At 37.5% G+C, this 17,813-nt stretch overlaps 1 protein-coding gene across 2 annotated transcripts in view; it reads left to right on the top strand.

Annotated features, from left to right (window-relative positions):
- The window catches only part of ecpas (Ecm29 proteasome adaptor and scaffold), a 109,808-nt gene that overhangs the window by 39,073 nt on the left and 52,922 nt on the right, over positions 1-17,813 (top strand). For both annotated transcript variants that reach the window (XM_060839377.1, XM_060839385.1), the window contains exons 8-17: positions 125-206; positions 6,085-6,204; positions 7,712-7,797; positions 9,662-9,740; positions 10,664-10,713; positions 12,330-12,396; positions 12,488-12,610; positions 13,324-13,427; positions 14,111-14,237; positions 16,033-16,113. In XM_060839377.1, coding sequence (XP_060695360.1) covers positions 125-206; positions 6,085-6,204; positions 7,712-7,797; positions 9,662-9,740; positions 10,664-10,713; positions 12,330-12,396; positions 12,488-12,610; positions 13,324-13,427; positions 14,111-14,237; positions 16,033-16,113 — 919 coding nt within the window. The remainder of the gene's footprint in view (positions 1-124; positions 207-6,084; positions 6,205-7,711; positions 7,798-9,661; positions 9,741-10,663; positions 10,714-12,329; positions 12,397-12,487; positions 12,611-13,323; positions 13,428-14,110; positions 14,238-16,032; positions 16,114-17,813) is intronic.

The raw sequence follows: 17,813 nt of genomic DNA, 5'->3' as shown, positions 1-17,813 counted from the left end.
AATTCTTTTAACAAGCTGCACTGACAGCTAGTTAAATCTCCCAAGATTTTATTTAATGCAAAGTGGTAGAAATGACACAAATAGTTGTAAAAATGTGAAACTTAATTTTGTAATGTTTTCGCAGTATAATTGACTGGAACAATCCTATTATTGTCAATAAACTCTACAAGATTTATCTGGGGGACATACCACTGAAAACAAAAGAGGTATGTTTGTTTAGTGTGCTGCTTTATCTTTCCTAAATACTGTACCATGCATCCTGTAAAGTTGAAAACTCTGGAACTGAGTATTCAATATTTTTATAAAAATTGTATTAAATGCACCAAAGCCCATTTTTGTTGGCAACCATAAAAGAAAGCAGCACTTTCATAAAAGAACACTACAACATTGATTTCTTATGATTTGTTAGACAGTGTCTGAATGAATTCACGAATCTTGGTGAAGAGTGTAAGATTGTTCTGTTCCACCTCATCAGTCCAGCCCAAAAGAGCGATGAAATGGGAAATAAGCTGCACAAATAAATACAGTTAAAAAATGAACAGAGCTATTGCTTTCCCCATGGCAGTGCCCGTCCAATCATAGAACAGTAAAACATAAAAGCAGGTCCTTCGACACATCATCAGTGCTGACCACGATGGCATCCAAAGCTAATTCTATCTGTCTGCACATGGTTCATATCCCTGTATTTGTTGCCTGTTCATGAGTCTGTCTAAAAACTCCTCTTAAACTTTACTAACATTTCTACTTCTATCATCTCCCCTGGTAGCATGTTCCTGGCACCTACCACCCCATATTTTTAAAAAAAACTTTCTTGTCCATCTCCCCTTAAGTTTTCCACTCTCTCCTTAAAATTATGCCCCAAAGTAATTGACATTTCTAACAAAAACCGAAGTTGCTGGGAAAGCTCAGCAGGTCTGGCAGCAGCTGTACAGAGATATCAGAGTTTACATTTTAGGTCCAGTGACCCTTTCTCAGAGCAGTTCTGAAACTATGCACACCTCTTATAATTTTATATCCTACTCTGAGACTATCCCTCAGCCTCTGATGCTCTAGCAAAACAATCCAGGTTTGTCAAACTCTCCTTACAACTAATACACTCCCATCCAGGCAAATCCTGGTTAACCTATATCGCTTCCTCTTCAGAGCCTCCACATCCTTCCTACGATGTGGTGAACAGAACTGCAAACACTACTCCAAAGGTGGTCAAACTAAATTTCCTATGCAGCCACATTTGACTTGCTAGCTTTATACTTAGTGCTCCAATCAATGAAGGCAAGCATGCCACAGGCCACCCTTACTACCATATTCGCTTGTGTTGCCACTTTCAGGGAGCTATGAACTTGACCCCAAGATCCCTCTGTATATCAATGCTCCTTTGAGTCTTGCCATTAACTGTATACTTTCCTCTTTGATTTTATCACCTCAAATCATCATCTGACACTAAACAGAACTGGTTAGAATTTAGGGTGGTGGTGGAGCATTGCTGTTCAGACTGGAGGCTTGTGACCAGTTGTGTACCACAAGGATCGGTTCTGGGTCCATTGCATTTTGTCATTTATATGAACTCAGATGTGGAAATAGGAGGTATAGTTAGTAAGTTTACAGATGATACCAAAATTGAAGGTTAGTGGACAGTGACGAAGGTCACCTCAGAATGCAGCGGGATCTCGGTCAGATAGCCCAATAGGCCAAGGAGTGGCAGATGGAATTTAATTTAGATAAATGTGACGTGCTGCATTTTGGAAAGGCAATTCAGGCAGGGCTTATATACTTAATGATAAGGTCCCGGGGAGTGTTGCTGAACAAAGGGACCTTGGAGTGCAGGTACATAGTTTATTGAAAATGGAGGCACAGATGGTTAGGACATTGAAAAACGTGTTTGCTATGCTTTTCTTTATTGGTCAGAGTATTGAGTTAGGAGTTGGGAGGTCATGTTGCAGCTATACAGGATATTAGTTAGGCCACTTTTGGAATATTGTTTGCAATTCTGGTCTCCCTCCTATAGGGAGAGTGTTGTAAAACTTAAAAGAGTTCAGAAAAGATTTACATGGATGTTACCAAGGTTGGAGGGTTTGAGCAATAGGTATAGACTCAATAGGCTGGGGCTGTTTTCTCTGGAGCATTGGAGGCGGAGGGGTGACCTTTATACATGTTTATAAAATCATTAGGGGCATCGATAAGGTAAATAGAGTGGGAGAAGTCTAGACTCAGAGGGCATTGGTTTAAGGTGAAAAGGGAAAGATTTAAAAGGGACCTAAGAGGCAACATTTTCACAAAAGGGGCTGTGCATGCATGGAATGAACTGCCAGAGGAAGTGGTGGAGGCTGGTATAATTACAACATTTAAAAGGCATCTGGATGGGTTAATGAATAGGAAGGGTTTAAAGGAATATGGGTCAATGCTGGCAGATGGGACTAGATTATTTTAGGATATCTGGTAGGCAGGGACTTGTTGGACCAAAGGATGCATTCCTGTTATGTACATTTCTATGACCCTATGACATAACTTAGAACTCTATTTGCTATTTCTCTGTCCAACTTTCCAATTGATCTATATCCTGCTGCATCCTTTGAAAACCTTTCTCACTATCCACAACTCCATCAATTATTGTGTCGGCAAACTGACTAATCAGACTACCTGCATTTTCATTCAAATCATTTAAATAAAGTACAAACAAAAGAAGTCCCAGCACTTATCTTTGCACAACACCACTGGTTACAGAGCTCCAGTCAGAAAAATATCCTTCCAATACTACCCTCTGTGACCAAAGACAATTTTGTATCAATCTTCCAACTTAAAATGGACCCCATGTAACTTAATCTTCTGGACCAACCTACCATGAAGGACTTTATCAAATGCTTTAGTAATGTAGGCAACATCTGCTGCCCTACCTTCATCAATCATTATCTTCACGTCCTCAAAGAACTCATGTTTGTGAGACACGACCTCCCCTGCATAAAGCAATGCTGACTCTCCCTAATAAGTCCATTCTTTTCCAATTCAAGTAAATCCTGTCCCTAATAATTTCCCTACCACTGATGTAAGACTCACTTGCCTAGAATCTCCCGGATTATCCCTGTTTCATTTCTTAAAGGAGAAAGCAACATTTTCTATTTTCTGATCTTCTTGAACCTCACCTGTGGTTAAAGAGAATACCAAGATCTCTGTCAAAGCCTCAGCAATCTCCACTCTGACCTCTTTCAGTATCCTGAGATAGATCCCATCAGGCTTAGGGGCTTATCCACCTTAATATTTTTCAAGACACCCAGCACCACCACCTCCCTAATCTTATTGCCATCAGTGTCCTTCTCAGTAAATATGGATGAGAAGTACTCATTAAGGACTATGTTCACTTCCTCTGGCTCCACGCATAAGCCATCCTTTGTCCCTGAGTGGACCTATTATTTCCCAAGTTATCCTCTTGCTTCTAATAGAATTGTTAAATGCCTTGGGATTCCCCTTAATCCTACTTATCAAGGACAATTTCATGGACCTCTCTCGTCCTCCTAATTTGGTGTTTAAATTCTTTTCTATATCCTTTATATTTCTCAAGGGTTTTGTTTTGATTTCAGTTTCCTAAATCTTACATTTGATTTCTTTTTTGTTTTGACTAACCTTTCAATACTTTATCATCCTGGATTCCTAAATCTTGCTATCCTTATATGTCATCCTCAAAGGAACAAGTTGGTTGTAACAACTTGTCTGGTTAACAAAGACAAACTGCCAACTTTTCTCTTGCATTTTAAACTGTAATGATGGTTTGAAATTTGGCATTTTTGCGCTTGTGCTTGTAAGATGAAAAGCTTCAGCACCATGTCTCTCTCTTTAATCAGCAACTGTCTGTATAACTACACTGGCTTGCTTTGAACAGCTTCAGTTCGCAACGTATTTTGCTAGCCATAGATGTCTGTTTAGCACTGTCAGTGGTTAGTGTTCTTTCTTCCCTCCTCCTGTTTTCTCTCCTGAAAGTTCTGACCGGCGCTGGTGGGGAGCTATAGGTTAACAATCAATCTCCAGCTACTTGCTGTCTGCTCTCATTCTAGTGACTTGTCACACAAATGAAATCATCTAATTCACCTACATAAGTTGTGAAGTAAAAACTGGAGGTTTGCTTTTGTTGGTATAATATTTCTGGACAGAAATGATAGTCATTCTGAAAATGTTTTGTAAATTGTTGTTTGTAAATGCTTTACTTTTCAAAATGTACTATGATTAGTGCAAAGTTGGAATGATACAGGAGCTGTCCAAAGTATCCAAATATCATTGTTTAATATCTGAGAGTCCTGGTGATTGTAGATTATTTCTCTCAACCAAATTTTGGAATGTTCTCAAACTAAATGAGTGCAATGGTATTGGATATGTGCATCTTAGAGGATAATTGCACAACGTCAGGATATATGGATCCTATTTGGAATGTCCCACATTAGCTGATTTCAATTTGAATGGTACAGGATTTCCATGGTTATTCTCGGGAAGGGAGAAGTGATATCAATTCCTGATCTTAATCACTGCCAAGTAACCATGTTCAAAACTTATGGTTGTCTGTGTATTTCAAGCTGGGAATGCATACTTTGTTTGGAAATCACTAGAGGACAACTGTGCTGATAGAATTATATAGCAACATCAGTTAGTAACTGCAGCAGAGGAAAGGAATTTTTTAAAGAGCTGCTTCCTTCTGTCACCAGAACTTTCAATTAATAATTTGGCTCAGACCTTCAGTGCTGTGACATAAAGGTCCAACATTTGGTTAGAAATCTCCTGTTTTCACGCCCGGGTATTGGTCTATTTCAGGAGCTATCTATTTAAAGCAAATTGTAGAAGTGAAGGAGATCTGTTATGAATTGTGCCTAGAAACAAGTGAAGCAATTGGGTGCGGTGGTAGTGGTTCTTAGTTAAAGCTTACAGGGAGTTCCAGTATGTTTTACTGAGGAGCAGATGCAAAATATTCACATCTGTAAAATATGACCAGAGCTGCTTTTCTGGTGGCTGTTAAACTATTCGTTTCCAAATCCCAATGAGATGTTTGGAATGTCAGATTTTATAAGCGCAGTTACGCTTTAAACAATCTGTTTAATTCCAAGCTAAAATGAGATTGGGTGTCTGGGAGACAGCTAATTAAAATTTCAACCTGGGAACAATGCCATGTAATCCACATTACCATGACAATGAGCTTTGGGAGGGGAAGGGTCCATAGCAAAGCAATTGTGTAATCAGGTGCAGGTTTTGCTAAAATATCACAGAAATTCACAAAATACATCTAAAGGAATCCAGGAGAGTGAGAAAAGAGATGGACACAATATGGTTCATGTCTCAACAAAGCTCCTTCAGAAAAACCTTCCAAACCCATGACCTCTACAAGAGAGAGCGAGAAGCATCAAATGCATGGAATTATCACCACCTGCAAGTTTACCTCCAAGTCACACACCATCCTGAACTCCAGTGTAATTCCATTATTGTGCCCCGATCAAAATCCTGGAATTCCCTTCCTGTCAGCACAGTGAGAATACTTACATACATGGACTGCAGTGGTTCAAGCAGGCACTGTCTTCTGAGGGAAATTAGGGACAGCCACATCCTGTGAAAGTATTTTGCTTCAAAAAGAAGGAATGGGCTGAATACTGGTACTTGGATTAAAACAACCAAGTTCATGAGTGTTTCAAACGAAGCTGGAAGTTTGAGGATTAGAAGTTACATGATTGGAGAAGGCAATACAGTTGGGAAAGGCTTTGGATTGGTTTCTGGAGAATGATGTGGCCTGAAACGGGCAGCAAAATTTGAATGACAGAGGATTTTTGATTGTTTTAAAAGTTAAATGGTTGAATTTTATTCTGTAGTAATAATTGTGTACTGAAATATTGTTTATTCACTGCTGCTTTTAGTTTTTGTTTCAGTAAAAGTCTTAACACTTATTATCTTGTCATGTGATCCTTTTAGTCCATTAATTGCATGTTTGAATTACTTTTTAAATGCTATTAGTCTCTATGTGGGTGCATAATACTCCTACGCATTTATAAAAGTTGTGAGTGTTTGTTTGATTTTGCAATTTTCATTACTTTATCAGAAATGTGTGTAAATCTTTTGCAGGGAGCAGTGATGAAACCTGAATTAAAACGAGAACCAGTTAGCACCCGGGTTAAACTGAAAATTCTCCCTCACTTGTTACGTTCCCGACAGGCTGCAGAGACATTCCCAGCCAGCATACAGGTGCATACGTATTGCTACTATTCATCTTGGTCACTTTCATCCAGTTGTGAATGCTTAAGCTCAAGTTTGAACATGCTTCAGCAGAACTCTAATACCATTGAATCCAAATGTGGAGTTTTTCACATTCACTAATGAATTGACCATGCTAAATTGCCCATAGTGTTCAGGGACGTGTAGGTTAGGTGCATTAGTCAGGGGTAAATGTAGACTGGTAGGGTAATGAAATGGGTCTGGATGGGTTACTCTTTGGAAGGTCGGTATAGATTTATTTGACCAAAGGGCCTGTTTCCACACTGTAGGGATTCTCTAATTATTTATGATTGCCATTTTACCTTTAAATTGATCAAGTGCCATCTTAGAGTTTACATTTTCTCATGCACTACACATTATTACCGATTAAAGGGGTATGTGGAATCAACATTTTTATTGGAGAGTTCTTCCCTCACTTATTCATACTTCATTCAGATACTATTGTGTGTTTGTTACTATTGAGTGCCACCTAACAACCTTTGAGGGATGTTATACATTGGTCCAGAAATAAAAACAATTCCATCCTCTCTCAGAACATTATGTTTAGATTAGCCTACTCCTCCATCTTCCCATTTCTTATATACTTATTCGATGGAGTTCTGTATACAGAATCAAATGAATGAATCGATGGTTCAGAATTAGAGGCATCCACTTGCAACATGCATATTGAGATTGTATTTGTTAGAGTTTTTGCCTGTTTGCAGATTTGATTTTTCTGTTTTAAAGATTAGTGAGGAGAGCTGTTCATAGTACCCCATTAAGTTAAATTTCTTTAAATGTTTGAAACCGGCAGTATGACAATGGTTGAAATTTTATATAGTAATGTGCTTTAATCCTTCCCATTGGGGTTAATTTCCTAAGTTAAAAATTTACATAGTTTCTGTTGACATTTTGTGGTTTCAAAGGAATAAAAAGATATGGTGCCATGTTTAAATGATGTAGAGTGGGAGAAAACTTATGTGGAGCATAAATGCAACACAGACCAATTGCGAGTGGCCTGTTTCTATGCTGTGAATTCTGTTATAAATTTCTTTTCCTAGCTTTCTCATATATTTGCCAAGCATTCCCTTGCACATTGATTGGTCCTGTGTTATTTGCCTTATCACTGCATGAGATCTTTCAGTGTTTGGTATAAATTTATGATCTCTGGTTGTAGATTTCCCAGCAAGTGGAAACACCTTCCCTTCCTCCATTCTTATCAAAATCACTCTGTTCATTAAATACAAAGCCAGAGGCCAAGTGTCCCAACCAAAAGTAAGACTCAGAAATCCAGCTTTTGGGTAACTGGATGAATGGTCACAAGGTCTACAATGAGCCTGAAAGCATCACACTATAATACTCGGAAAGTATTGGCCCATTGCCTATTTTCTTCACTACATTAATACGCACTGTACCTGTTTTTTTTATAGAAGTGTTATATTTATGCGAGGATATAGATCTATTAAAACAGTAATGATTCACAGTCTTGTTTTCACAGGTGGTGTATGATGGACTGTTTGGCGCCAATACAAATGCAAAATTGAGAGGACTCACCTTACAATTTGTACATCATATTTGCTCAGTGTAAGTTCTATATGTATTTGTTTCTTTTATGGTTCATATAAAAATAACCTACAAGTTGCTCCTGATATCCCTTCAAAACATCTTTTCTGTGAAATGCATTTTAGCCAGAAGGATTGTGCCAAGAGCTTCTTGGTTATTGTTTTGCAAATTTTTAAAAACTTATACATCTATCAGTGTAATAAGTTAACTAGTGCAAGGATACCAGTTAAGGTCCAGAATTTCCTATGTGGTGAATCCCAATGTTTATATCACAATAAACCGTAATATGGTGGAATTTCACATTAAATTTGCTTGTGATACAGAAAGTCCCCCAAATTACTTGTCAACCAATGGATTTATGAAACTGAAAAATGTTAGTTCTCATAAAGATATAATAAAAAATAACCTGATTGAAGGCTGATAAATTCCCTACATCAAATAAACTGTACCCTCGAGTATCAACAGCAGTGACTGTGGGGATAAGGATGAATTTATGGTTATCTTTAAATTTCCTTGGATTATGAATGTTCCTGCAGACTGTAAAGCAGCCAGGAGAACCCCTCTATTTAAGAAGGGTGAGAGAATGGAAACTATAGTCTTGTTAGGTTGACATCAGTAACAGGAAAATGTTAGAATCTATTTTTAAAGATGTGATAATTGGGCGGTCAAAATAGAATAGCAAAATTGGGCAGAGTAATTGTGGACTTCTGAAAGGAAAATCGTGTTTGATGATCCTGTAGGGGTTTTTGAGGATGGTACTTCTGGCATAGATAAAAGAGAACCATTGGATGTGATGTATAAAGGATTCTCTGAAGGCTTTTGTTCAGGTCCCATGCAGGAGTCTTTTAAAAAAAAATACATGGGATTTGGGGTAATGTATTAGTATGGTTTGAGACTTGATTAACAGACAAAGCAGAGATAGCAGGCTGTTACCAGAGACTTCAAGCATATCAGAAATTCAGAAATCACTTGGTTTAAGTGCACCAAGCAATGTCTGCAACTAGGAAATGAGTCAAACTGGAAGAGAATAATTTAAGCACCCCAACGAGTGATCTAGGAAAAGTGAAATTAGAGAGAAATGTACAGGATGTTATCATTTAAAATATTTGAATTGCCTTGATTTGAACTGTTTTTCTTAATTGGCTGCTTAATCTGCTGTGATTCTTTTTTATTATTATTGAGTTTAACTGAAGCGTAGCTTTACATACTGAAAGTTTCAGTAACATTGCAAGATGCATCAACAGTGATACAGAGATCTTCTGAATCAACCACCATGCTTAAAATAAATACTGCCCGTTGCTTGTGGGAAATCAATTGCTGTACTAATTTTCTGCCATGATAGTTACTAATGCACTCTTAAATAATAATAGTATCATTCTTTTTGTAACTGTTTATATATTCACGGATACTTGATTTGATAATCTAGATTTGCCTAGCCAGTGGAGTTGTCAGTTTTTGATTCAGCAAATAAATATTAAATCAAATTTTGCACATTCCCCTAATTTGAATTTTTCTTTGTGTAACTAAAAGGTGATCTTCTGAATTAATACAGTGACAGCGCTGTTTTATACAGTTGATACATATAAACATATAAATATTAGAGGCTCTTTTGAATAACTGTCTAAGATTTCAGTCAGTATTTTCTGAAAGCAGGTACAAGGCTACCATCGAGGTCTTAAAACAAAGGCCCATTTGCTGCAAAGGCAGGCCTTTGGGGGCATATTCATTGAACACAAGCAGTGGAGCTTGATATAGAGCTTAATTTGTTTGATATAGAGTAATCCACTGCCTTTTTTAAATTTATCAGTTTGGGTGATGTTAAGTACAACGTTTTTTAGAGTGTAAGATATGCTTTACTCCTCATAATCCTCCTTATTGCTTACAGTTGTCCTGATAATAAAATTAAACCTTTGGGACCAATGCTTCTAAATGGGCTGACTAAACTGATCAATGAATACAAAGAGGTAAGACTTCTGAAATTGATTTAATCCAAAATAACATATGTACTTTGCCATCTGTGCTTTGCTCTCTCCTGTTCTTTATTTCAATGCTGTAACTGCTGTAGTTACCAAAGTGCCACAGTCCTTCAGAGTGACCATCCTTCAAGCATTAAATGGTCCTTTGTCAGGAAACTTTGGACATTGGCCTGCATCGCAGTTAAGTCCATTTTTGTCCTCACTTAAAGGGGACACTAGGGCAGAGCATTGATGCAATTTTTAAAAATTTTACAACGGAGAACCAGCTCCACCTGGATCAAGGATCGAAACTGACGTTTAGAATTCCTTTTTATCTTTCTTTTTCTTCTGCACTTCCACACTCATTTCTTGCTAGCAGGTGATTCGATTGCTGTCTTCAGCTATTTGAGCCAAATGGTTGCTGGTGTATGCTGTCAGCTTCGGTGGTGCAAGTTAGTAAGTTATTTAGCTTTATATTGGCTGGTTCTGTCCCTGCCCAGCCAGTGTCTGTTCAGGAACGGACAGGCAGTTCCCCAAGACAGAGGATGACTTTCTGCTACTCGTAGTTATGGCTCCTGAAGATGACGCTAACTAACTAACCACTAATCCAGCCAATTTGACTGTCCCCTATATAGACCACTTGAGCCCAATTGTGCTGCAAACATAGTACAATACTATTGCATCTCGAAATTTTCTTCTTATGGCTGAGGTACTCTGCCTTAGCAGTTGAGGAATTCAAGTGTTTTGAGATATGCTCCTCAAGAATATGATGTTGCTTATAGTGCATTTTAATTAATAAAAGTTTTAAAATTTTATTCAAAAATTTGTGGCATTTAACTTGTAAAATTATGTGACAAGGTAGTCACTGTTGCTTCATTCTCAACTCTATAATATGTTGTAATTTTAAAATTTGTTCTTTTATCTTGCTGAAGGATCCAAAAGCCCTATCTGTGGCATATTCAGCAGTCGGTAAATTATCCAGGTGAATATTTCTATCTTTTTTTGAGATTCTGTTAAGTTCATAAAATGTTATTGCATGTTTGTGATGCTGGTGCATTTTGCCTGTCCTGAGACATATTGTGATATGTATAAGTATGTCCTTCACCTGACAAAGGAGCAGCACTCCAAAGCTTGTGATTTCAAATAAACCTGTTGGGCTGTAACCTGGTGTTGTGTGACTTTTGACTTTGTCCACCCCAGTCCAACATTGGCACCTCCACATCACAATTTTCAGTGAGACATAATGGTCTGAATGATGGCCTCCTGTTTGGTATAATTTTGTGAAAAGTGCAACTGAGCATTTTCATTTTAGATTTGAAATTAAACTTTGCCTAGTTCAATAAAATTCAAACAAAAATAGAAGTTGCTGGAAAAGTTCAGCTGGTCTGGCAGCATCTGTGAAGAGAAATCAGAATTAATGTTTTGAGTTGTTTAACCAACATTTTCCTAGCTACCGTCAGTTCTGAAGAAGGGTCATTGCACATGAAACATTAACTCTGATTTCTTTTCATATATGCTGCCAGACCTGCTGAGATTTTCCAGGAACTTCTGTTTTTGTTTCTGATTTACAGCATCCACAGCAGTTTTTTTTTTCAATAAATTTGAAAATGAATTGTGATGCATCATATTGAAAATAAGTATGACACTTTATTAGATTACTTTAGATTAGATTCCCTACAATGTGGAAACAGGCCCTTCGGCCCAACAAGTCCGCACCGACCCACCAAAGAGCAACCCACCCAGACCCATTCCGCTACATTTACCCCTTCACCTAACACTACAGGCAATTTAGCACGGCCAGTTCACCTAACCTGCACATCTTTGGACTGTGGGAGGAAACTGGAGCATCCAAAGGAAACCCACACAGACACTGGGAGAATGTCTGTGTGGAGATTGCACAGTTGCCCAAGGCAGGAATTGACACATCAGGCATAATAGGGTGATAAACTGGAGGTGAGAGCCTCAGTAAAATTCTTAACTTCTTACTTATCTTTCACTTACCTGTGTGTGTTATTCATGAATAGATTCTTCAATCTTGCAAGTGTGCTTTGTATTTCCCACATATGAACCAGTTTGAAGATCAATGATTTTATTTTTTAAATAATTTCATGTTTTGTACACAGACATCAAAAGGCAATAAAAAGCCATTACTTGCTGATCCAGATTTGCTGGAACAGTTTACTGAAAATGTAATATGCCTGACATGGCACTGAACAGTTTCTCTAACTCTCGATTGTAAATATTAGAGGCACTTATCTCTTTAATTGGCTCTAGCCAGTCATGATCTTGGTGATTGACAATCATTTCCCTCCAGTTTCTCATGCCCTTATCTGCACTGTGTTATACCTCATGTACGGAGCATGGGAAGACATGTGACACAAGGAAACATAAGGAGGAAAGAGTTGTTAGAAATAATTTAAATGAACAAACTTGCTGCAGCTATCTCTTCCACTGTTTGAAGATTTCCCGCATTCATGAATAGTTTTGAAATATTCATTTATTGACCATGAAAATTTTCCATTACTTAAAACATGGCAGATTATAGATATTTGTTATTATATTTTGAGTGAAATGTGTTTTTGTACCCTGCATTTCTAGCCGTCTACCACAACTTTTCACAAAAGATTTAGCACTTGTACAGCAGTTTTTTGAAGCAATGTGCAAGGTATGTGGAAATTCTCTGAAATTGTCCTTGTACGTTAAAATGCTTGGATGTATTTCAAATAGGGGATTCTTAATCTCTTTTATATTGATAGGAAGCTCCTGATATCAGGCTTTCCATTCAGGAAGCTTTGGCGATGATGGTAGGAGCCTATTGTTCTTTACAAGGAGCTTCTCTTACACTCATGGAAGCTCTGGTTGCTGCATATCTGGAGAAGGTATGTCCAAACTTTCAAGCAAATATTATTGGACTGATATAAACATTGCCTTTCCTAATGTAACCATTTTAAACAATATATTGCGTTAATGTAACCCCTTTAATGCAATAAAATGTTCCAAGGCACTTTACAAATGTTATCAAATAAATTTTGAGACCGAGTCAGTTGAGGATTCCATGACAGAAGCCCAGGTTGCGTTAATGTGAAAAGTAATATATTTTTCACTGAGGGGTATGTGGAGAGAACTAAATGAGTAATTGTTGGTTTCAAATCCATTGCAGATGACTATTAATTGTCTGTTTATTTTCTGTCAAATTATTTGGTCCTTTATTCACAATTTTGATCTTGGTTTTCAAAGTGCTAATTTGACTGGAAAAGCATTTATGACTCTTGTCTGCCTACAGAAAAACATATTAAACTTACAATTAACATTTGTAGCCATGGCTTATAGTGTAAGAGCAAACCTTAATATTTAATTGTTTTCCTGTTGCTGTAAGGTTCTGTAAAAATGATGGAGTGTTGTGGCAAATGAAATTTTAATTTCTCTACTGAAAACAGTACATGATAAATTTCTGAAACCAAATTGTATGTCAGTGTCAAATGGCTGTTGCTTTGTGAGACTCTTTTTAAGATGCTGTAGAGAGAAAAATGAAGTCATGTTACCTATGCAAATAAGATCTCTCTGATTTATTATTGTCTTGTTATTTTTCTAGCCTGAAGTGCAGGTCCGACAAGTTGCTGTGAAATTTGCCAGTAAAGTGTTTGCTTCAGACCACATACCATCCAGATATATGCTTTTACTTGCTGCAGGAGACCCGTAAGTTTTCACTTATGGCACGGAAATGTATACTCACGTTTTTATGCAGCACCTTAAACATTCCGTAAAGGTACATCACAGTAGTTTTATTCAGTTTCGCACTTAGCCACAAAGGGGAAAAATGAGAACGGGGAGCTTGATCATGGAGTTAAATTATAAAGATCATCTTAAAAGAGAGGTCTGGAGGTCTATATAGTTGAACACACAGCTACCAACAATGGAACTGTAAGAATCAGATACCCTAGACACCTGAATTGCAGGTTATGGGGTTGTTGGAAGTTAGCGAGGAAGAAATTAGATCAGAAAGGAATTTGAAAACAAGGTTAAAATCAGATGTTACTGGACCAAGGGCTATCATGTAGGGCTGTGAACACAAAGGAAGACTTTGTTGTCCACATTCTTATTGACACTGAGTTTGGAATATGTGGGGATTAAATTCACTGAAGAAATTAATGAATTAACCTGGTTTGTCAGAGCACGTATTATTTTTAAAAATCTATTCCTATGAACTGCCATGATGTTTGGAAGTAAAATGCACTATGTGTATGTGCTTGGTAAAAGCAAGTGAATTTGATATAGTCAATTTGCATGTTTGTAGAATTAGCATTGACATTAAACAAGACTGAAAACAGCAAAGGACATTTTTAACCAGGGTCTAGTCATCTAACTCTGTTTAAAATTAGGAGAGAAGAGGTGTATGGGGAAGCGCGACATGTTTTGAGGGCTCTACCAAATCAAACAACAGAGAAAGAAAGCACTCCTAAGATCATGCCACCATTTCCTGAAATGGTCCATTACATTCAAGATAAGGTAATATTTTTCTTTTCAGAAGTTTTATAGTGGACCTCCATTGGTGACTCCTACTTTCCACCTTCACTAATGTAAATAGTTAGTGTTAAGAGTGTGTGGTATGCTTACCTTCCAACAACCTGTGCAGTCTATTCACTGGTGTGACGTAGCTTTCTTCAAATTAAGTTACAAAGCTAAATCAAATAGTCTACAGTTTATGCCTGTGTTGGTGGCAGCTACACTTTCACTTCATTCAGATTCACTGGTTCATTTGGATCTTTAAATGCTTTTCTTAATAACTTATGGTCTCTTAAACTTATATATAACAATTTTTCACAAGCTTTGACCATTTGGAATATATACCAATTATTTAACTGATTGTTGGAGCAAAACATTTTACAAGCTGACTAGAAAACCATTTCACTGTAATCTCTACACTGAATACCAAAGGCAACTTTAATGTGATTTACTTGTCAGGAATGGTGCTTAGTTTATATATTCATGGTCAAGGTCTGGCGGATCTAGAAACTCCAAACTGGACATGCATGCAGTGCTGTAGTTCTGAGCAGTAGAATTGTATTCAAGCAAAATCTGTTATCGTCATGGCCTGGTTTAACTGCCACTCTTACCAATACCATTAAGCCAGGTAATCAATCATGGTACAGTGAAGACTGTAGGAGAGAATGCCAGGAATACCACCAATCATCATGAAAAATGTTCAAACTTATTAACCTAGTGAAGCAACAGCATAAGTCTTGCATGCCACACAGTAAAAGAATCACATCATAGACATATATATAATTACACACCCTTGAAACTGATTGCATTACCATCACCGAATTCCCCATTATCAACATCCTGCAGACCAGACAATGACTGTAAGAACAGGTCAGAGATTGGGTTGGGTATTTTGAGGCAGAGTTAAGCATCTCCTGACTCCTCAAGGTTTGTCTACCATCTACAAAACACAAGTTCTAGAATATTTTTTACTTGCCTGGCGAGTATGCCTTCTTCAAGAAGCTTGACATTATCTAAGACAGACTTTCTTAATTGGCACCCTGTCTACGAATTTAAACATTTACTCCTTTCACTTTCCAACCACCTGATGAAGGAGCAGCGCTCCGAAAGCTAGTGTGCTTCCAATTAAACCTATTGGACTATAACCTAGTGTAGTGTGATTTTTCACTCCTTTCACATCACTGGCAACAGTGTGTACCATCTGCAAAATGCATTGCAGCAAATCACCAAGGATCTTTCAGCAAACTTCCAAACTGGGACCTCTTGAAGGGACAATGACAGCAGCTATATAGGAATGTCACCTTCAAGCTCCCGTGCAAACCACACAACATTCTGGCTTGGAGCTGTCTCACCATTCCTTCACCGTCACTGGGTCAATATACTGGAATTCCCTTCCTAACAGCACTGCGAGTGTACCCACATCACATGGATTGCAGCCATTTACAATGGCAGTTTACCACAACAAACTTCTCAAATAGGCAAAAAATGCTGGCCATCCATGCCTGCATCCTATGAACAAATAAGAGGGGGTAAAGGAAACAAGCAAAGAGAAATGGATTTTTCTTTTTGCTGCTTCAAGCTAGCAGTCATTCAATAACAATTTGGATGTTCTTCTATCTCATTTCGTCTTACTGCACTTTTCACATGTTCCTTTTATTAATTTCCTTCTTACCCAAAATAAAAGCATAAAGAATCTGAAATGTGCACTATCCCCTTAAAAACAACCCAACTGCTTCCTTCCTTCCTCCGATGGACAGTAAAAATGGGTTTTCTGAACTTGTTTATTTTCTCTCATCAGGCCTCTCAGAGGATAAAAACATCAGCAAAATATACTGCAGGAACGTACGTTTTGCCATTTAATCCTGCTACATACAATGAGGTAAGAACTGATAGGTTGAAGGTCAGATAGATTATCTGCAATATTATTTCTAGTATAAGCAGAAATGATGAAAATAATAAAATAGATGGCAACACAAATTGAATAATGAGAGAGAAAAGTTTCAGTTAATAAATTCCATGGGTATAATAGAAAGAAAACTTGAATCTTAACTGTCCTTTGAGTTTCCAAATAAATAATTCTATTGCATTCAAGTAAAGTTTTCAAATAGTTGTTGTATATTACACAGCTTGAAAATTGCTGGGATGCATTCTCCATTTCACTGCCTGTACCAATTGGAGTCCACTTGTCAACCAATCAGCACTCCTCTCCTGCAGGTCATTCCAGGTCTGCCAAATTGCTATGCAGGGAGGCAGCCTTTGTCATTCTGCTTTTTTAGATAATCAACTAGTAAATCTGCAAGCAGCTTTGAGATAGACAGTTGAAGACTGTGAAGAGGTCTAAAGCAGCTTGGACTAGGAATAGACAGTTAACAGAAATCAAAAGTATTTCTGATTTGGTGTCACTGAGCAAGCAGAGTGAGGCCCATGCTTAAACTGCGTGCTTAAGGACAAAGGGAGAGCAACTGAGTGAAAGGACCCAAATACCTCATACCTAAGAGAATAATGGGAACACTGAGGGGACTGTGAATTCTTGAGCACTGTGACACCCTTTTGTTGGTCTCAAGAAAAATAAGATTCTGTAAGTGTAGAACAGTCTTAAAATTTGAACAAAAGGTTCTGTTGACATTTTTGGGTTTGAAGAATAAGTGTACCAAATATATTGTTGTTAGTATTTGTTTTGTTTAATTTTCTTGTGTTCTGAAGTCTTTTGTTTAAAACTTGAAATTTTGTGATGTAATTGTTTCAATTAATAGCTGGGAATAGGGTAAATAGAGAAAGTCTTTTCCCTGGGGTGGGGAGGCAGAACTAGAGGGCATAGATTTAAGGTGAGAGGAGAAAGATATAATTTCACACAGAGGGTTGTGTGTATGAAATGAGCTGGCAGAGGAAGTAGTGGAGGCTGGTACAATTGCAGCATTTAAAAGTCATCTGGATGGATTTAGAGGGGTGTGGACCAAGTGCTAGCAGGTGGGACTAGATTAGGTTAGGATATCTGGTCAGCTTGGGCGAATTGAATCAAAGAGTCTGTTTTGTGCTGTACCTCTCTGACTACTGGCCTCCTCCAAGATCATGACTGCTAATTTAAGTGTTTGAAAAGCAGAGATTTTCATGTTCCATTCTTTCGACCTGCAATTTTCTAACTGTAAGGAAAAATGTACTCATGCAATGCATGAAACAAAGTATTCAAAGTGATGACCAGACATTTGGTTAGCTGAAATACAAACTCCTATTATATTTATATTTAAAACTCTCCTAATTTATCACAATTACTACAAAATTAGATATACTTAAAATAAGCACTTTTACCTCTGTTAGAAGATTTTGGGTTCACTGTAGAGTTGTGCGAGGTTAAATAAAAGCTTTTTTAAATAAGGTAATTAATGGTGTTCATTTAAGTACTGGAAGCATGGACATTGTTCTGGCAAAAGGTAGTTGATGTGAAATATCCAGCAGTTTCTGTTCTTTATTGTAAACTGCAATATTTTGTTTCTGCAAAAGAACAATTTGACAGTAGTCGACTTTAGTCTTATTTCAACCGATAATATTTTTTCAATCAACAGTTATTAAGTTGAGATTGGA

The sequence above is a fragment of the Hemiscyllium ocellatum genome, chromosome 2, assembly GCF_020745735.1.
Source record: "Hemiscyllium ocellatum isolate sHemOce1 chromosome 2, sHemOce1.pat.X.cur, whole genome shotgun sequence".
NCBI classification, from domain to species: Eukaryota; Metazoa; Chordata; class Chondrichthyes; order Orectolobiformes; family Hemiscylliidae; genus Hemiscyllium; species Hemiscyllium ocellatum.
The sequence above is the reverse complement of the archived record's forward strand: the minus strand, read 5'-3'. Positions and strand labels throughout refer to the sequence as shown.